This window comes from Rhopalosiphum maidis, chromosome 1 (genome assembly GCF_003676215.2).
Source record: "Rhopalosiphum maidis isolate BTI-1 chromosome 1, ASM367621v3, whole genome shotgun sequence".
NCBI classification, from domain to species: domain Eukaryota; kingdom Metazoa; phylum Arthropoda; class Insecta; order Hemiptera; family Aphididae; genus Rhopalosiphum; species Rhopalosiphum maidis.
This window is the reverse complement of record NC_040877.1, coordinates 31,097,945-31,120,977: the sequence shown is the minus strand read 5'-3', so window position 1 is coordinate 31,120,977 and position 23,033 is coordinate 31,097,945. Positions and strand designations below refer to the sequence as shown.

General features: G+C 27.0%; 1 protein-coding gene across 5 annotated transcripts in view; it reads left to right on the top strand.

The window, feature by feature from the left end:
* The first annotated feature begins 281 nt into the window (after positions 1–281).
* The window catches only part of LOC113560793 (G protein-activated inward rectifier potassium channel 3-like), a 29,957-nt gene continuing 7,205 nt past the window's right edge, over positions 282–23,033 (top strand). The window contains exons 1-2 of one of the 5 annotated variants that reach the window (XM_026966860.1): positions 790–1,025; positions 12,649–12,690. In XM_026966860.1, coding sequence (XP_026822661.1) covers positions 790–1,025; positions 12,649–12,690 — 278 coding nt within the window. Of the gene's footprint in view, positions 1,034–12,146; positions 12,285–12,648; positions 12,759–23,033 lie in introns of those variants that run through there. The other 4 variants (XM_026966864.1, XM_026966863.1, XM_026966861.1 and 1 more) reach the window with 4 other exon arrangements.

The window sequence follows — 23,033 nt, the reverse complement described above, 5'->3', positions numbered from 1 at the left end:
CGTGTAATGCGTAACATAATATCATATATTATGTATTTATTATTTAAATAGGTATTAAACACACTACCTATATATAATAATAATAATAATAATAATAATATATTTCGTACGAGCGGGGCTGGCTCTATTTCCCCCCCGACCACTTCCAGCCAGGCGGGCGCGCGCGCACTCCCGCACGCACATGCATATACGGGGGCCGCCGCCAATGTTGGCCGTCGGCTGCTGCGCGAATCCGTCGCCGCGCGTTATTAGTGCACGTTAATCTCGGGTCGACGGTCTTGTTAATCCGTTCGTCACGTCGCGTGTACACATCATACACACACGCGCGCGCGCACACACAAACACACACACACACACACACACACACACACACACACACACACACAGTCGTGATGTTTTAAAATTTCACGTCAAAAATAATAATAATAATAAAAAACCGTTTATTTTTTTATTGTTATTATTAAAAATTATTATATTACCGCTTAATGAGTTGTTATTAGTTTTTCGTCGCGATGAACGGCCGGAAGAAGACGTGTCCGTCGTCGTAGTGCGCGGTGTCGCGGTCACATCACTAATAACAATAACAATAATAATAGTTATTTTTTATTGCGATAAATTATTATATAGTTCGCCGGTGTGTAATATCAACGTGTAGTGCGTTCACGTGCGTGCGTGCCAAGCTGTGCGTTCTTGCGAGCGCGTTTCCCGGCCGCCGCGTGCAGTGCGGATCGCGCGTGGAGGCGGACCCGCGGTAAATGCGCGTGGCCGCGGTCGGCCACCGGTTGCCGGATGTCGACGCCATGGGAACAGCTGATCAGCTCGACGATGACGCCGACCACTGCGGTGGCGGTCAAGCTGGCCGTCACGGACGAGCCGCCGGAACCGACGGATCCTAACGGCACCGTGTTGCCCGGCGGTTCGGCGGCCGCCACCAACACGACCGGCGGCATATTCGGCACCCTGCACAGGCACATACCCATACTGTCCAGGCTGTCGTTGAACAAGTCCGACAAGGCGCACTGCAGGTTAGTAGGTAATTACTACATACTTAGTGCGTTCCCGTTGCCCTAGTCCGGCCAACCAACGACCAAAGTCTGTGACGAAATTTATTATTATCTTTTTTCCCTTCCCCTATTGGTTTTCGTTAGAATTTATGAAATTTATGAAATTTTTTACTATTCTAAACTGTTTTTTTATTACTCTCATCAGTCATAAAAACCATACTATAATATTCATTGTGTTGATACATTCAGTATGAGGTTTTTCGGTATGAATTAAAAACCGAATGATTTTCAAACCCCTCCTCATATTTACAGTTTAACCTTAATAAGCGGTTTTTTTTTGTTTAAATTTTGATCATAAAATATATGCAGGATTGTGATGAGGGAGAAGCTATGTGACTTTCAGCAAGCAAAACTGAAATCATTAGAATACATGTTTTTGGGATTCATTAATTTAATGTTTGTAATTTGCACCATAAAATCAAAACGGATAAAAAAAATATGTAAATTTGACCATAAACATAAACTCGCAATACTGTAAGGCATAAAAAGGTTAATTGAACCACCACACTACCATGTATTATGTAATTTTAAGCTATTTTTTATATGTAACATTAAATTTGGAAACGAGATAATACTGCTAGTTACTTAAGTTTAATAAAAATTAATATAATAATAATATGACTCATTCGTTACAATAACTCATCGTGTACCGATATGTATTATTTATATTATATACTAAATAATTGTCTTTGTATTACTTATGTTCTATTATGCAATACTAATAACATATTATTAATACATAGAAATATATAGTAACGGGAAAAATTAATAACTATTTATTGTACTTATTATACCTACGAAACATTACATTATAATAATGTACAAAACAAATGCTTGGTTTTAAATCTGGCGCATGGCTGTAAAATAATTTCGCTGTTATGTATTTGAACAGTATCATTTAAAATAATAAGTACATTGAATTAATTTTTAAAATACTTGGCAATACATTTTTTTTGCCATACTGCAGATTTGTGATGATAGGTATATGTATAAATAATATATACTATATTATACAGTGATTGATTTCCGTCAAGTGAATTGCGATTTGATAGTTAAATCATGCAGATTGTAAAACCGGAAACTTGTATAACCGTCACTATGGTGTGTGATGTAATTTACTAAAACACGATGACAGTGATAGTGATGCATTACAATGAATCTAACGCTCTCCCCTTTTTTATTATCAAATAACATCTATACTATAATAGTTTAATATAAGATATTTTATTGATCCTCAACCAGAGAAGTATAGCACTTTTGTAGTTTTGTAAGCCAACAATAATATGTGTTTCAGTTACAAAGTATCGGTGCAAAGGTTAGTTGTAGTTTTATTTAAAAATTTAAAATAAATTAAATTGTCAACAGTTAAGTACAATATATAGGCTATAATACATAATAATAACCATAAAAATCTTTTATAAAACCGTTTTATATTATAACTTTTAACTAATAATACATTTTATCAGTCAGAATTGTTCACCTAACATTTTGATGTCATTAATAATTTGATTTAATTCGAATGTACAAAATGATATGTGGCAATTCTTAATATTTATAGTATCTTAGCCTATGTTTCAAAATTAAAATAAAGATTTTCTAAAAAAAAATGTAGGTATTAATAATAAAGCGGGTTTCCTTTGAATCATTTTTTTTTTCAAACCTGCGCTGCGGGGGCACCATGCTAATCGCCTCTGCATCGTTCCAATTTTAATACATCATCTGTACTAATGAAGAAAATACGTTTATTTGATTTCAATTAACTTTTTATTGAATTTAAAAGAATCATCTTCCGTGTTCCATAATAATAATAATTGATTTCTGGACGACCTAGGGTATAACAATTAACAACATTATATCTATAAGGTGAATATTACGAATTCCGTTGTGACGTTGATTTATTGTGTATTGTTTTTTTTTATTATTATTTATTAGTAGTAAACTCATTAAATTTTAAATTCGTTTTTCAAACAACGTACCATTTATAATGTGTATAAGCTTGTAGTAAAGATTTCATTGTTTTTTTTTTTTTATAATATGTACCTATTTTTTTTTATCTTAATCTTTTTTTTTTTGAAAACATGTCCAAAAAATAAATTTCAGTGACATTAATGATGTGTAAAATATATGAATTTTACACAGTGTGTTTTTTGATTTTTCAGGTCATTGACACGTGTAAGTGCCTATGTGCGTTTTTCAGTTAAAAACATATTAATATTACTCGGAGAAGTAATAAAATTGACACATCAAATACGTAAATTTAGTAATTTAGTGTATGGTATATATTATACAAAGTGATTATTTTAAAGCAAGACACTCGTTATTCTATTTATTTTTAAATTTTTGGAATAAATAATTTTGTATAATAACAAATATCTATTTCTTGCATATGCATGAAGATTTTTTACTTTTTTTTATTACACGTGTCATGTTGTCAAACCATATTTTTAATTTCGTATTATTATGAAACAAAAAGATAAATAAATAATCACAATGATACAAATTACTAACATTTATTTTATTATTTTCAAAAATACTATGTTAAACAAAAATGCATGTTATTATAAGCAATATAAGCACTTAAAATTGTATAAAACATTAGTTTTTTTAAACAAACATTTAACATAACACTATTTTCAATCATCACTTTTTCATGGTAGTAGGTATATAATAAAATAATAACTTCTTGAATTATATTATATAAGTACCTAATTAACTATTATATTTATTATTTATACTATTGAAAAATAATTCAAAATTTTCGATCTAACCGTGAAGTACTGTAATACGTAACTGTATTTAATAGGTATTACCAGGGCCTTGCACCCGAACTAACCCGAACCACTAACACCAATAAACACCCTCAAAAAATTAAATACCCGAAACCCATATAACCCGAATGATTCTGTTTTCATAACACCTGTATTAACTAAAACCCGAATAGATCATTCGGGTTAACCCGAAATCCGAATAATTTTTTAATTTTTTTAATCTTCATATGATATATTATTTTGTATGTATTTGTTGTGGCGACTTCAATTTTGTAGAGTTAAATAATTAATAATAATAATAACAGGGACAATCTTACAATCAATCATAGGTAAATTCAATAATTATTTACTTGAAAATAAAACAATTAAAATATTTAATAATTTAATTGATTCTAAAGTATTAAACCAAATCGCCTAATACTAAATTATTTCTTATACCTATTTTATAATATAATTTATTACTTTATAGTTTATTACTTTATTATTATAGTATATAAAATAAATCTAAATATAGCTAATAGCAATATACAATTGACACGGTCTTAACAAAACTAAACGTAATGACAGTCGTGACCAAAATACTAAACGCTAATAATTAATAATACCTAGTGTTATTATTTTATTAATGAAATAAGTTATTTTAACAACAGTTGTTTTAAACCAAACTACAAATGTTGCAAATTCGTTTAAAAAATGTATATTTTATTAAAAATAACTTAAACACTTTTTTTTTTGGGAGGGGGAGTTATCAAAAGCTATGATTTTTCCCGATTACTCAACACCCGTATTAATCAATATTAACCCGAATAATAATGGTTTTGAAAACCCAAATGCTTGTTTAAATTTTTTATTTCGGTGTTTGAACACCCGAATACATCCAGCACCCGAAACCCGAAATCCGAATAAATGATTCGGGTGCTAAGCCCTGGATATTACTATTCCTGATAATTTCATACTTAGATTATAATTCTTCACCACAATTATTGTTTTAACCATTATATTTTTTTTTTGGTATCTACTAAAGTACTAACTTGTAGTTAATTAAAACCTTTTTATTTTTATTACAAATCAAATGTTTAAAATAGATACAAAATTACGATAAGGTAAATATTGTGTCATAAATATAAATAGTATATAGTATATATATAGTAAATTGCTAGTATCGTAAATAGGAGAATGCAGGAGATGTGAATGAGTTGACATTTTAATAAGTCAACAAGCTCTTTATATTGGATTAAAACAGCTAAAAAACGGCTATTGCTACATTTTTAGAAACTCTTTTGGTTTTTGCGTACAAGTAGAATTTTTATATTTATACTACCTATTAATTTATGAACATTTGGGATGTCTTTTAACACGTTTCTTCAAATAGTATGGTGCTAGGTTAACTATTTCAAATGCTAAACGTACATTATTTTATAAACATATACTGGAAGAAATCCTTAATAAATAATAAATTAAAATCATGATACATGTAAAATAAATGGTACCAAACTGATTATTTATACCAAACGTGTGTAGTGTAAAGCAGAGGTCATTACTAATCAACATGTTTTAACAAGTGAGCTACATTCAAAATGTTAAGTCTTTAGTCATCGATATCTTTTTATTTCGATTTTAGAAGTACTTTTTATATTTTTTATACAGCCATGATAGAGTTGGTCAGGTCCGTGCGTAAAATTTCTTCATGGTGAAGGTTATGAAAAAAAGTTAGTATTTTAATATTTATATTAATTTATTAAGTATATGAAAAGTGTTTATTAATTATGGTTTTTCGATCATACGTTATATAGTTCAGGATTTTGGCAGAAAAATACATTTTAATTCAATAAAACCAATAATAGTTAATGACATAGTTGTAAAAAAAAAGCAATAGTGAGAGGATTGACCCCTAAACTGCCCTCCCTTGCACACTAGTCTGGAATAGAAATATTTTATCAATTATCACCCTCTCATAATTCAGCATTCCGCTACTATGCTATTGTTATTTTGTAATTTAACGCCCTCTGACCAAGACATCCGTGACAAGTGCTCCTGTTCACCCTCAAAGATCTAACCCTGATTATATCATATAATGTATGTATGTATATTCCAGGAATTTCAGTGTTATAGTATGAATAATAATAAATTGTATAATTTGAAAAATGTTATTTAAAAGACAAAAATGATGTAAATTAATTAATGTGATAGTTGGCATTGAGTTTCTACAAGTTTTGAAAATTCTGGTAAATAACTTAAGTTAATATAGTTACTCTTAAACTTGAATAAAAATATCTGTTATTCATTCTTGACTAAGTATTTCGTACTTGAAAATTTTGACTCACACATAATCAAATAGAACCAAAATATGAAGATATACGTTTTGTAGATTTGGGTATTTTTGAGTAAGTACATCAGACATCAGTATATTCATGCTTCCAAAATTCTGAGATAATATAAGTACTAAATTATTCTGTAATTTTAATATTTCCAGTTCTACAATAATTTTATACAGATCAAAAAAAATTTCCAATTTAATTTACTTAAATCTCAATATCCACAAAAAATGAATTTAATATAAACCGTGTAACTAGCTTAAGTATTTTATAGTCGTTGTACCTTTTTTAAAATTGAGATTTCAAATCATAAATGTCGCATTATATTTATGAAGCTTGTTAGATTGTATTTCCTAAATAATTTTTTTGTTGTTTCTTGAAACGTAGATTCTGCTAGAGATCATAATTTCTCATTTTCTCATTTTCGCAACATAAGATTACCCATATTCATAGATCTACCAATCGATTGCGGTGGTGTATAATGTAGGACTCAGACATACATTATATAATATCATGTTAAATACTTAATTAGATTAGTCTGTATCCAATTACAAAATATTGTAAATACTGAAAAATTTAACAAATTTAAAAATTATTAATAATAAACACTATTTATATTGTTCACATTACCTTTATAAATGGATAATTTTAGAAAATTATAGCTGTAAATAATTATTTTAAATTATCAAATTAAAAAATAATGGTCATTATTTTTTAATCTAATTACTTCTTTAGACAATGAGTACCTTTTTATCATCCTTTTATTTCATAGGGATTAGGGACTAAATCAAATTCATTAGATAGAATATAGACTGTACATAATTTGGTTTCAATTATAGTGTGATTGTTTAGGGTTATTATTTATTAAAATTTGATGTCAGTAAACATCCTGTTATATTTGCACATATAGCTATAACTCTATAAAAAATAAATAATAACAATAATAATAGTAATAGCACTTAAATATTCTATTAAAAAAATTATTTTACTTTTCATTAGATAATATTAAGAGCGAAAATAAATAACTTTAAACTTAAATTCTCACTTAAAATTCTAAACTGACTGATTAGTTAATCTTATAATTTATATTTAAAATTAAGTTATTTGGATAAATGAAAAACATGAATTATCAGAATAGCAAAGAGATATAGTCACAAAATCGATTGTTGCGTGTAGTCTAGAGTCTAGACATTGTACTTAGGCAACGTTTTAAATATTCACTATTTATAAATATGCTTTCAAATCGATAAGTTATATTTATCTTACACGAACAAGATGATAACAATTTTATCTGAAATTAAAATGTATTTGAATTTGAATTTTGACTTTTTTCATGATAAACAACAATAATTGGGCGTCTGAACCAAAACAATTATAAAGTCATACTACTACTTTAATTTATCGGCCTAAAATTCTAATCATCTAATACTCTATGTTTCTATAATATACGTTTACTGTAAAGTAACATTTTTGAATCAGCATTTACCTAACAAAACGCATGTACCTCATCTCATAATACGCAATATACCGAAAAAATATACAATTATTCAATCTCTAAAATAGCATGTTTTTAAACAATTAGAATAACTTATACGTAGGTATTTATAAGTCATGGATAGATACAATTCAATATATTATCATAATGATATTTGCTATTGTAGACTTTGCTCTATGCAGTCAATAAAAAATAATCAACTACATATTATATTGATTACCTATTGTATTGGCGGTCAATATTTATGTTACCTATGTCTTATATTTTATCTTAGCTACGAAAAAAAAGGAATTTTTATCACCGCTGTCTATATTTATTACGCGTAATACTTGATAATCCATTCACAGAAAATATTTAAGTATAGGTTTAATGTATACCATTTGCCCACGTACATGAATTCAATATGATAATATATTTATAGGTACATTAAATATTATTATAATGTGATAATAATTATATAGATACCTATCTACCAGTTTACGATTTCTAATTTTGTTCTCTTGTCTACGACCATAAGATATTTCACGGTTTCGGTTTTGTTTTCAAACGCATTAGTTTGTTTTTTATTTACATTTTTTAACGTCTGCTGTAGATGTTTCCTCGCTCTATTAGTTTTAACTGCAGACTGCAGAGTTATAATAAAATTACCATATGTCATATTATTACGCGTATATTCCTTATGGCGAGCGTATTATACTAATTAGTAATTACTAATTTGTGTCAAAACGATCACCCCGCATAATGGACATTCAAACGACATTGCTTCGTTCTTAATTTACTCTCGTTGTATCGATTAGTAAGTAATAAGTGATAACTAATAAGTAAATAAGTCAAATGCTGAAATAAGTTTATAACTTACATAGTTACGTGTATTAAGTAATAATGTCACTTATAAGATCAACATTTTGATTAAAATATTATGTATAAATATTAAATGTTTAATGTGTTATATAATAATATATTTATAACATATTTATAATAAAATTGATTGACACGGAATTCAGTGGAATTGGTTTATGGTCATTTTATACTTCTTAGCCTTATATCTATAAACTACGGTAAATTAAAATACATTGTGCAAAACTCTGACAAAAAATTAAATTAGGTGGTCCACTAATGTGCAACCTACTATTGTTTTAGTGTTATTAGCTGCAGAATTACAACAATTATATAGCTATGTTACAAAAATACAAAATAATTTGATATATATTATACATATATATTATAATGTTAGATGTCTATTAAATATGGCCAAAAAATATGTCTGTAAAGTTTTGAAAATGCGTGATGTGGTATTATATAATCACAATATTATATTAGGTACGCGACGAAAACTTTTATGAAAAATTAAATTATGGTTTTAAATATTGTCTCTTTGATATAGGTACTTATACATTTTATACCATAAATTTATTGTTTTGTATTAAATACATTTTTCGTTTTTTAGTAATGCATAGTTTTCTTAAAATTAATAAAGTTGCATTAGATTTGTAATAATAAAATAAAAAAAAATCAATATTATTACTTATGTACCTATTCGTCTTCTTTAAAATTCTTTTTTGCGCCTAACCATATATTTAGTTGGGCCACGAGCCTGTACGATTCGCTATCGTTAATTCAAAGTTAACATAATATGGATGTACGCGTGGTCTGCAATAATCGTATATTTTACATACATATTACAACCTAAAATTACAACGTATTTTAAGTATTTTAACACATATATTTGTAAATGTTTATGCATTTTTATGTACTTACCCTCTTAACAACGATGGACCTTAACGAGTTTTCGAATTAAGAGTTCTGTAACTATTTATTTTTTTCGTATCGTTTACCTTCATTGGTAACTGTATAAAAGTATAAAACTATACCTAGATTTTAGCATAATGTTATTACAAATACGTGGAACATAAACTTGAAAAATTGTTTTCAAACATAAAAATAAGTTAATATAGTAAAATATTTATTTTAAAATAAACTAAATACATATTATTATGGAAAATAAAATTTTCGTTTCAAAAGGCTTACATGAAAATTTTTTTACCTCTTTCACTTAGCAATAATTGATAATATCTACACAGTTACACATATCATATAATATGTGTATAGTGTGAACCGACGATTCCCAGCACATGGAGTCATGGACCACAGGCACATCGTGGTTACAAAATTGGTGGTCCACACAACTAAAAAGGTTGAGAATCGCTGGTGTAACTGTATAATAGGTGCATATCGATCTGTTATATCCTACAGGCTACAAGTGATAAAAATAGAACTACATTAATGTGTTGCGTTTTTTTTCTCGCCTACTAGTCCGTTAATGAAATTATAATTTATGGTAAACGATTATACTTCTTGCTAATTAATATGTTGATATTTCAATATGTATATATTGTCTATATTATATTGAAGAGACGAACGATCGCGGATAATGATGATAGGTTTGCCGCCAAGTCACACAACAACGCGCAAGGTACATAAAAAAAATTATTTATATATACGATCAATCACGAGTTTATTTTAATATTTTACATACCTACGTTGTGTTACGGTCTGCGTGTCACTTCCAATCATTGCTATCGCCGCTGCAGTTAGATTGTATACATATATATATATATATATATAGGTACATATACAGGGTGATTTTATAAGCGTGCTTACCCCCCCCCCCTTCCCCGCCAACCATTTTATCATTTAACTATGCGTGAATTTACATCTAAAGCAATTAAAAAAATTAAAAACCTTTAAAATTATATTTTACAAAAATTAAAAATTTCTATACTTCTTAAGGAATGCACCCTGTACCCTGTGACAAACTGATGACACAATAATATTCCTTACTTCATTTGAAAATATTTTAAATATGTCTTATGTCTTATGTCATTTTTTTTTTTTTTTATGTAGTTATCTAATTATCTAAATCAAAAATCAGTAGTTCCTGAGTTATTAATCTTTATATAACAAGGATAGTAGTCTACAATATTTTGTTTCAAAATATAAAATGAGTGCTTTAATAATCTATAAAATAGATATAATACATTATTTAGTCTAGTGCATATATAATAATTATTATACTTGGACAAAGTTTATAAATAATTAAATACTAATAGATTAACATTAATATGAGTTTAATTTTCGAATCGTTATAGCTTCCATACCTTTATATTATTTTAAAAATGACGACTAGTATACTTAAAAAGAATTAGTTTGACTAAATGCAATAATACGTACATATATAATATATAAATGTTAAAGTGGGATTTTCGTGCTCTTTGAATCACTCTGTATGTGCACACAGTTAAACGCTATCATTATAATACATTTGTATTTAAATAATCCTACCTAAGAAAAACGAGAGTATCTAAGGAATCTATACTTTCCTATGTAAGAATGAATTAGTTGATAATCATTATAAAAGAGGCGTTTGTTATTTGTTACGCAACGCAAAACTATATACATAATATTATACTTAATAATAACATATATTATACAGGTATTTGATGATATATTCCTTGTGAGTTGTAATGTGCAATTATGGATATTTCTTCTTTAGTTTTTTTTAACATCCAACGAGATAATCAAACAGGATACATACAATTATTACAATATACATCCAGTGTTTTAACCACGCATTTGCGACTAACGTCAAACATATAGCATAATATTATAGCGTGTAGGTTAGGTATATATATATATATATGTGTGTGTGTGTGCGTGTGTGTGTAATATTATAGATAGTACCTATTTATATCATTTATGAATATAATTATTTGTTTATATAAGCCTTTGTATGCATATTTCACGATTTTTAAATCTCTTCTTGAATTTCAGATTTTTGGTTCTACACACATAATATATAAATGTAATGTAGTTAAAAAAAAACCTACTTGTTGGGCAAAATACTTTATCTGACAAAATCTTTAGTCAATTGAGCTTTGATATTCCTTTTAATCACTATCCATTCACTGTACCTACTTGTGCAATAGTCATAATAAATCACAGCGGTATTTGCGCCAAAAATAAAATTATTCAATTGAATACGATACAAAATAATAATTTGTAATCATTCAAATTTTTCGTATCCCATACAACTTGATAGCAAGTTTTGGTTCTAGCACGCACATCGGTATGATTAAAAATAGGTGCTTGAGTAAAAATATATTTTCAATTCAATACAATTATTTTAAAAATGTGTTTTTATTATCAACTTGTTATTATTATTATTTTGTGGTTGCATTTTTTTACTCATGATATTGTTTTTCATTTAAATTAGTTATCTATATTCTCGAGTAAAAGAAAATGTTTTTCTACATACGTTGAATATTATCATTGAATTGCTTAGCTATATAGCCAATAGCCACTAGGTATTAGGTATATTAAATTTATATTTAATGAAAGGTCCTTGGTCTTGTTTGAAGAAACTTATTAGAGATAACCAAGTCCGTATTTACAAATGTTTGTACAAAGAAATATTGTTAACTCAGTATCAGTTCTTCCGCCGATTTCACCACATATGTGTTTCATTATTAATGTATACATACCTACAGTTAATTACGATTAATTAGTGTTTTGTGCTCACAAATGATTGATGTTGAATTGAAAAAATGGTAAATGGAATTTTTTGAAACATGAATGGGACTAAGTGAGTTTAAAAAATATATTTTTTTTTTTATGACATATTTTATAGAAATACGAATTCAAAACAAAAATTTAACATTTTTTCAACTTAAATTTTGAGTTGTCTGTTAATTTTATATTTTCAGCTTCCATTTGATTATTTAGATTACGGTGTAACTTGAATCGTTATGCCTACGCTAATTTCTAGTGTTCTGTGAACTCATCATAAAATAGTTCTTTCTAATACTTATGTTAGCTTTTAGAATAGACGATAATAAATATATTTAAAAACTGTACTTCATTTTTGAGTGGTCGCAATAGAAAATTACAGGAATTATCGTTAAAACCATATAGATGTTTGTTTAAAAGTCATTATTTTCTGGTTTCAGAAATGTGGATCATGTCAAGTGTAATGGACAATCTCAACCAATGTGAGTCTGCTTTCAGTTGTTTTGCGCATTTTGTCTATATTGTCTCATGCTTGAAAATGATAAATTATGTATGTACGACTGGCTTATTATCTTGTTGCCTATAAATATATCTTATTTTAACTTTTTTGCTGTTGAAGTTACAAAATGTACAAGCTCATTTGTATTTATTATATACATATATTTTTTTAAGTTGTAACATTAGATAATACACAAATTATACTTTCAGTGACAAATTTTAGCTCATTAAAGAAAAACACTATTATAGGTTTGAATTATTTTAACTTATGATTAATTAACTAACATTTTCAATAAAATTTTTATTTTTATTTTTTAAGCGAATAATATAATCTCATAATAAATATTACAAAAAATTTAATATATCAAAAATATGAATGATTTTTTGTATAAAATACTATTACTTAATAAATATCAATACTGATTAATTTTCATGTTATTTGTCTAAGCTATTTTAAAAAATACAAAATATATAATTTATTTGTAGACTAACTAGGTACTTTATTTGAGTCAAAAAATTTATTTCAGTCCTAACCTTCTAACTATTTATTAGTTACGACTATTAATAGTCGTATTCAAATTTCACATATTATCACTTATTATTTTATATTCTATTATATATCAATAATTTGTTTACAGATCGATATTTTACGCACAGTTATTGATACTAATTGTTCGTATTATTGTTATTACTTGATCTATTACATTTAATAGTTTGATATTATTAGCGTCTATTATGTATTATTCATTTAAGTATAAATTGGAATATATTAAGTAATGTTAATTAACTGTATAAAATTTAATTAGATTTTTTAATTTTATTTTGAAACCATTCGCTATGAAACTATCTACTTATTGTATTTTTAAAATACTTAAATAATACTATTAAATTATTCAAGATCCTTTTCAAAAATGTATATCAGTATCAAAATGATTAATATTTTTCTATATTTTACTTACAATTATTCAATGGTGATAATCTAAGGATTTGGCTTGACTTAAACTTATATAACTTATATAAGCCACATACGTTTTTAATAGATATTAATTTTTGAAAAATTATGCATTTAATAAAATGCCAATAACTTAAAGTCAAATTTAGTAATCGAAAAATATATGACATCATTTTATACATATTTTTGTGTTTTGAATTTTTGTTATAATGTCGACAATAAATGAAGAAAGATGGTATGGATTATAAATTATAATATAATGACATAATGTAAATAGAGTTTATTAATAAATCCAATATAATATAAATTTAGATTGATTTATTATTTTTAATTTTTAATTTATGGCTACACATTTTTTCTGATAATAAAATTGCCTGCTAAATTTACTATAAAATTTGGTTTGAAAAATAGATAAATTTGTTAAAATATATAATTTAATTTTATATTAAGCATTATACAAATTGTATTGCGAAACGTCAATAAAACTACTGATGAAATTTGTTAATGATCTTTTTCTATTAAATTCAAATTCATTACATACGGTGCAGGACATAAATACTAAAATGGAGTGATAAAATTTTGTTAACCTTGGCATTGACGTTCAATTGAACAAAGTTTAAAGATGAGAGGAAAATGCAGTATAATATAATTATACATTACCCTTTTTATTGGGTTTTAATTATGTTGCATTTATATTCATAAATCATAATTATTTCTTAGTAGGTGACGCAAAATTAATCATCGTTTTGAATAATATCAAGATAATAAAAAAAATGTAAAATTAATGTACTCGTCAGTTGATAAGTACGAGATTTCTTATAATATATTTGTAATACTTAATATTTATAATAATAGATAATACACTTATATGAAAATTCAGTTATACAATATAAAATTCAAAACGTACAACTATTATATTTCCATAGCTTTAACAATGAGTAAAATATATTACAATAGATATAGCATATAGGTGGGTACATTTATACAAGTGTGCAATTTCAAATGTATGCTACGAAATATAAGTATAGCATTAGACAGACTTGATAAATAAACGTTCGATATAAGTTACCACGCATTGAACAGGATAAATTATTTATTATTTTAAGTATCTATATATGTGTGCAATTTGATTTATAGGTAGGTAGACATATAAATATAATACCTAATATAAAAATACTATTTGTAATGTAAACAGTTTTTTTATCAGGAAATAATATAAAACCTGTGTAATACAATAAATTTGAAAAACATTTCTATACATGAATATACTATTTCCATTTTAAATTGGTACATTAAATTCCGAATTTGATCATTATGTTCATCGTAGTATAAGTTTATTGATCATATTCATTCGCAATCTGCACTCGGCAGTTCGTTTGAGCGTGTTACTCAACAACGCGAATATAACAATATGTACAATAATAATAGGTATTCAAAAGTCATAACCAATAGATAGGTATATCATAAAATAATACCTACACAGTTCTGTTTACGAAAGATGTGAGATTTGTTAATATTTAAACTGCCTAGAATGATTACAATAGTGTATTACATTGTTGAAATATGGTACATAGCCACATAGGTAACACAATCTAGCGAAACGTGACTATAGACTCGCATTGTTTTTTTTACGATATCAGATTAAAAAGCCGCCAAAGTTCATATTAAAATACTTATTATATTGGTTTATTTTAATGGAAATTTTGTAATGCATTAATGTGTCAAACAGTGGCGTCATTTTTTTTTGGGGGGGGGGAGGAGGGGACAACTTGGGAATTTGCCCTATTCTAACATTTACATCAATCTTAAGTCGGCACATTTAAAAATTCTTATTTTTAATTACTAAGGCCATTGTCATAAATCATAATATTGAATATTGAAATTTAATAAATAAAGATTTATTGTTAATTTTTTTGTTGTATTTTTTAAAGAAATATATTATATTATTAATCAAGATGTTTAGTATATTATATTTACATTACGTGACTGTGTGTATGTATACATATTTATTTAAGTAATAATATAGTGATAACTTAATACTTCATTTCATAATATCATTGAAACGAGGTAAGGCTAATTAATTTTACTAAAAAAAAAAAAACCCATAAGTTCATTTAAAAAAAAAAAATCTATTACTCGATCTGAAACTTATGAACTAATTCATGTTCTTAATCAACTTCCCAGAACCTAAATATAATATAAAAATTAAGGATGATGGTTAAGTGTAAAGTATAGGCGTGTATAGGTACCGATCATTTTTGGGAGGTTCCTATGGTAATTATTATCACCATTTTACTAGCAATACCCACTGTATTGTTGTATTAGTGGGCATGATATGTTTGCTGCAGTGTGGGCGCGGGAGTTTCGTCTAAGTCCGCGACGAACGTCGTCTCATCGACTCGTAGACTCGAGAAACCGTTTTGAGGTCAACGATGTCAATATGTCCATTATACCTTAGCATATTATAATTCTATACATCAGGACGCGATCAAATTTTGCGTAACGAAACCGACAGGCGCGTTACGCGTTATTGAGGTCTCGCGGCAATGTGACACTGTAGTCGATTTTGATTGCCCTGTTGTGTATTATGCGTATGTGGTCTGTATATTATACTTAAACAATGCGAATATAAGATTTCAAGTGCGAAATGAATAAAACGAACGCCCGCAAGGAACACCGGTCATCAATAAATAGGGGGGGAGGGGAAGAAATCCGACCACGTGCCGTGATGACGCAGGCATGTTCCGTTCATGAATGTCATAGTGGGTGATAAAGACACCGCGTTGTTGTATGAAATCATTTTCTACGTGGTATTAATTTAAAGACGGGAGTTCGGTAAATTTTACCGTTGTTTCTTTTTTTTACTCAGTACCTTTCATAAAATCGAGTTGTCTCTCGTTTGATTTTTTTTTATAATACTAGTACCATTGAACAAAAATATTGTACACTGTAATAATATAATGTACCTAGCAAAAAAAAATATACGTAAGCTTAACGTAAAATGTATCGCACGTTTTTTTTCTGTAAAACTCACATCACTAGTATGATACAATATCACGATATATAATTAAAATATAAAATTTATTTAATATTCGTTATTTGTCGTGGATAGGTATAGGTATACATTTTTTTTTCGGTTTTCGAGGTTCCACGGGCGTCCGCGCTACCGCTGAACAGCCGCGGAACAGACGCTTGGTCCGGCCTCAGCTACAGTAGACGGGCACCGCGGACGTTTCCCGATTACGTTTCAAGCCCGAAATATATATTTTTATTTGCGTCTCACGCGTGTATACTATAATATATATTAGAGTATATATATATATATTCATACGGAGTGGTCCATTTAACTGACAGTCACTAACTCTTTCAGTGACTGAAATAATAATTTTAAGCACTTATAAAACGGAAGCTGCAGTAGATATACTTATAGCTTACCTAAATTTCTAAAAATATTAATGTTTAAATATCGAATAGTTTTTTTTTGTTTATTCATAGTAACATTTTAAAGTTCAGATAAACGAATCACAACTTTTTCTAAGTACCACTTGCTGTTTTAAATTTCGCTCATCTACGTTATATATATATATTAATTTATTTTTTATTAGTAATATAATGTTATTGAAAAAATAATAGATTTTTCGTTAAATTTCATGGTTTTAAGTTATTAAATACTTCAAATTTGAATAATATAACAACGTATTTTATCTTCATTACAATGTACCCAAATAACTTTCACTAGCCGTAGAGTTTTTAAAGTTTTCAATTATTAGATTGGCGATCAGTTCTTAACAGTTGTATCACAATTAAATGTTCTATAGAGATACTGTTTTCCAGTAATTTATCTATCGTTATTTATTAATCACAAAAATATGATAAGAAACAAAACTATATAGACTTGGGAATTCATAGGGAGGAATTGTTTGGAGTTTAACTATCCAATGTATCTTAATATTCTATATTTTACGCTATTATGGTTCCAAATAGAATACGGATCCATGCAGTTTAGGCTCCCATAGTCCTATTTAAAAAGGTTTAGTTGAAAAGTCGAACAAACTCAGAAAATTTTTCTATTTCTGTACCTGTTCTACAATGGAAATCAGGTGAGTCAAATGAGAGTTTAGAATATGTTATTGCTATCGAATTTAAATTGGAAAATCTAAAGTTAAGAAAAAAGTTTATTGATGTACACGGACTTATAATCTTTTAAATTATGACGTCAATTGCTTTGAAACCTTGGAGTTGATACCAATTAATGTTCCAAAGTTTTCCCTTCTTTCTGCTAATTTTTTCTAAACACCATCACATCATTGTAGATATATTACTTTTGGATTGAATCACCACTTAATAGGTTATTAATGTCCTGTGATAAATGAAACAATTTTGATTTTTTTTCTATGACACTGAAATTGAGTTGAGGTCAACAGTTTCAGCTGTTGATATTATAATTTATAATTTTTGTTTTAATTCTTTTCTTTTTGTCCAACACTTTTTACTGGACTGTTTATTTTTTGTGCGTTATTTTTGAAAAACATTTTTAAATAAATACAATCACGAAAATCGATTCTATAGACTGTAACGGATCACTCCGTACAACATTACTAAATTGTATATTACCGTAGATATATATAATATATACGCGTAACATATTATGTGCATGTGTACAGTATAGGTCTACCGTACTATACATATGCGCACGCAGTGGGTGAGAATGGAGCATGTGTGGTTATAGTGGTGGAGTGCGGCGAAGGGGTGTTTTGTCGGTCTGGGTAAGAGGAGAAGTCGCGCAGAGTCCTCTGGCCACCATCCAGGATATGCGCGACATTGCGTGCGTCACAGGCTGTCTCGTTTGTCCCGTTTCCGAAAGCCAAGAGTCTCGAAATTATAACAATTTGGCAACCGGCGCGCAGTGCTATATAACGAAGTGGCTGCAGTATAGCACGCGCATAGTACAGTGGGCCTATATCGGATTGTAGGTTAATCATAAATCGAGTGTTGAGCGTGAACTAGGTCGACCCCCCTTTGATGTGCGTCTTGCATATTATGATTATTATTATTATTATTATTATTACTATTTAAGTCGGTACGAGACAAAATAAATAAAAAAAAGAAATTCAAAAAACCGGCGACTGACGTTTATGCGAATGTGCAATATGTGTGTATATTATTATCATTACGATGTGTGCAGAACGTCCTGAGAAATATGCGCGTGCATTGCATACATGCACTCATGATTCGCATATATCGTATTTTATAAATTGTTATTTTAATCATTACGCATACGACGATGCATGAATATAGTAATCAACTCACGTAATCGAATTCGTTTCGGTATACAAAAAAAAAAGGAAGTTTGTAATTTGCTTCAAAATAAATAGATAAGTAATTTGCACCACCACGAGTAGTCAAAAATAGTGTTTTCGGTAAAATGAGTACCTACCTAGCTATGTATTTGATTATTTCGTCGGCACTTTCGTTGAAGTCAAGACTTGATGGACTCGAAAGACAACTATAATTTTTTGGTATGTCGAATCCGTCGTAATCACGGTATTATACAGTATTAAATTGATTAAATTTCGACAAAAATAATGCATTAATTATAATAGATTAGATATTAATTATTAAAATATATAAAATTTTTCATTATTATATTATTATTGTTAGTGAATGATACCCTGATTACAACGGCCAATTAGAATACGATAAACAGACAAATCATTGTGTTGAGAGTGCTTATAGATCCCTATTATCTATGACTTCACACAATATACACGTTAAAACTTATCTATAATTTCTGCTCCAATAAATATTTGAGAGAGGTAAAAGGGTAATATATATATATTTTGAACAATCACTCTTAATACCAATTATATACCAAATCGGTTTCCAAACCTAAGTCGAAAGTTAGTAAATTTTAATTAATTATGTTGATTGACTCAACGTCAAGGTTTTTATATTTTATACATAAAAATATTAGGTGCATATAATACAGACGTTTTACAAACATTTATAATTCTTTGTTGATACTTATGTATATTAGATATTAGATCACGTTCTGGATAATTGTTGGGTAGGACTAGCCAACCGTTGCAAAAAATGTATTGAGACACTGGATGGACTTTTCAACAACTTATCCATATGAACGAGCTTTTTCAACTTGAATTTTTTATGAAAAATAAATATAGAAATAAATTGAATGTTGAGAATGATTTGAGTCTAAAACTACTCAGTTTTAATCCTGATATTGACTCTCTCGTGGGAGACAAGAAATATCAAAATTGCAATTGAATTGAGGTTATTTTAACCACTTATTTTTTTAATTAAATATTATAAACTTCTTTTCTTTGCTTTTATATAGTTAATGTACCACAAAGTTTTATTTTACAAAATTAATGATTCGCACAACTAAAAATATTCAACTTTAAATATTTGACGTTTACATATCAAATATAAGTTCAACTCTATTATCCTAAACGAGTAAAAGAGTACAAAAGATATGTTACAAAATTGTTTACATTAAAATAATATACATTTGACTGCAGGTTAAAACTGTATTATATTATTTATTATATACTGCACATTTTTAGACCACGACAAAACCATATAATTGACTACAGAAGAAACTTATGAATTACATATGATATAACGTTTTAATAAATTAACTGGTTTAGTAAAACCACATATACATGTAAAAGATTGATATCCTGCGAATAACGTGACTACGGACGATTTTGAATTCACAAAATTTAAATTAATATATTATATTATTTTAATATTATAGGTAACAATAGTATCAACATTCGATTTTTCAATAAATATGTATGGTTTAATAAAATAATTTGTTAAACGAATATTTTTTTTTTTAATTTCCATTTGATTACTTTATTATACAGTTTATAATGAGCGATCTCACTAAAATCTAATATACCTTCGACATTGTAATAAAATACCTCCGGCATCATAATAAAATTAAGTTTGTCCTTTCACTTCATATTTTTTTGAAAAGTTATTTTTTCTCGCACCTATAATTTACCGTTTATAACTATCAAACTGTAACTTTAATGTTAACTATAAAAAAACATTACATATATTATATTGTATATAATTTCAACAATTTAAAATCTCCTCAACTTGAGTATAATTATTTAGTTCAAAGAATTCTCATATGATTTATAGGGAATACCGGATGAGTAACAAGTGATACACTGAATAGCTAATACATTTCAGTGAAATACTGAGTAATAAAATATTTTCCTATTGAATCATTACAAAACAACGCATTTAAGTATTTAAAACGAATAGAATAGATTAAAATTTATGAAGTTATCATTGCAATAAAATATATAATAATTAATAACTTTAAATAACGTAGACTAGACCATTATTTGTAATACACTTAATAATTATTCTATTATACAAGGATGGTGCGTAATAAATATCTCTAATTCTCATAAGTAAACGTGTGCATAAATTATTTAAATTTTTTAGTGGTTATATGATAGTGATTGTATTATTATATTATAGAACGTTTCCTAAATATTTATAGTATTAATTATTTTACTTTATAGTTTATACTAATCAAAAAAAAAAAAAATGATTTGTTTTAAATTTTCAACGTACGATTAAAGAGATATCTTGTATAATTCTATGAAGCAGTCAGTATATTGCACTTAATATTTTATTTTATTGTTGTTTTTAGTATTTTTTTAACTAAACCACATAGAAATTAGTAATTTGCTATGATCCAATTATTTTAAGATGTTAATAAATTAATAGACCTGATAACAATTATTAAAATTACATTTATATAAATATCACATATTTATAAGACATATATCACATCTATACAAGAACAGACTTTTTATTCTTCTTAAAAAGTTTTGAATTTAATGTAATATTATAGTTTTATTAGGTTGACCACATTTATGTATGGCTTATTAGTTTTATTTTCCGCTGTAATTTTCATTGCTCAAAAATGTATGTTTACTAAGACAATTGAACGCATTACACTTATAGATGGATGCAACATTGTGACATACAAACATATACCTAATATAATATAATATATTAGGTATATATATACATATTTGTTGCTTTATAAATAGCTCATTTTTATCATAGAATATAATGTTAAAAATTAACGTCTACTGATATACTATTATTTTAATTTGAAAAATAATACAGACGTGTCATGGGTAGTTTAACTTAAATTTAGTATCTAATTAATGTTATTTTTAGAATATTTTCATTAAATAAATATCAAATAGAAACTTATAAATTGTAGGTATGATATAAACAATGTTAAAATATCTCAATAAATTTTATAAATCTTATGCCATTACATTGATTGTGTCCTCGAGAATAAAATCTATATTTATTTATTAAGATAACCTCAAATATAAGATTTATGAAATTATGTATTTAGATGTAAATTTGTAAAATGATTATAATTACAATATTTGACTAAAAACTTAACTATGATATACATATACGCAGTAAAAAGTTACCCGTGCTCGATTAAAACTTAAAACTTACTCTAATTTATTTTAAACCTTTTACACCAACAAAAGTAATTACATTTCATAATGAGAAGAAAAATAACAGATATCACAAAAAATTGAAATTATTCAAAACTTATGTAATGGCTATTAATGTGTCATTCTGCATTCGTTAACAGTTTTCTTATTTATTTGTTTTATATCTATGAATAGTACATACTTTAGCCTATCCATCAAACATTATTATTTATTATATTATCATATAAGAATGTAAAGATAGTTAAAATTATGAATAAACAATAATGAAAATCATTCTCTCAGTATATTTTTCCTTGGGTATATTAACAAACTATAATGATTATTTTAAAAACAATATTCTAACAAATTCTTTATAATTTAAGATGTACATATAAACAATTTCTAAAAAAAACTCTGTATAAAAAAACAATATTGCGATTAAAGTAGATAATAAAAAAATAAAGTGAAATGTATATTATTTTAATAACTTTATTTTTATCTATTATAAATAATAAAGTAACAAATACATCGCTACATTATATTTATATCTAGGTAATTTTTTTCATTGCCCAAGACATTTATACTTACATAATATGTTAAGATAAGGTTAATAACTTTACAAGAAACGTAACATTTTTATTTTTATTCATGACTTAATGAGTTCGTTGGGTCTAACTTAAATAAATATAATGTAACTGTCTCGATTCATTTAAAATTGTAAAGTAATTTTTTATGTTTCCATTACACTAAGCATTTAAAACATATTTAAAAATATACTCACTCTCATATTATGTAAAAAATATGAACTCGGATAGAATAAAAATGACAGTTTTGTCGATGTCTTTGTTAATTCCCGTGTATG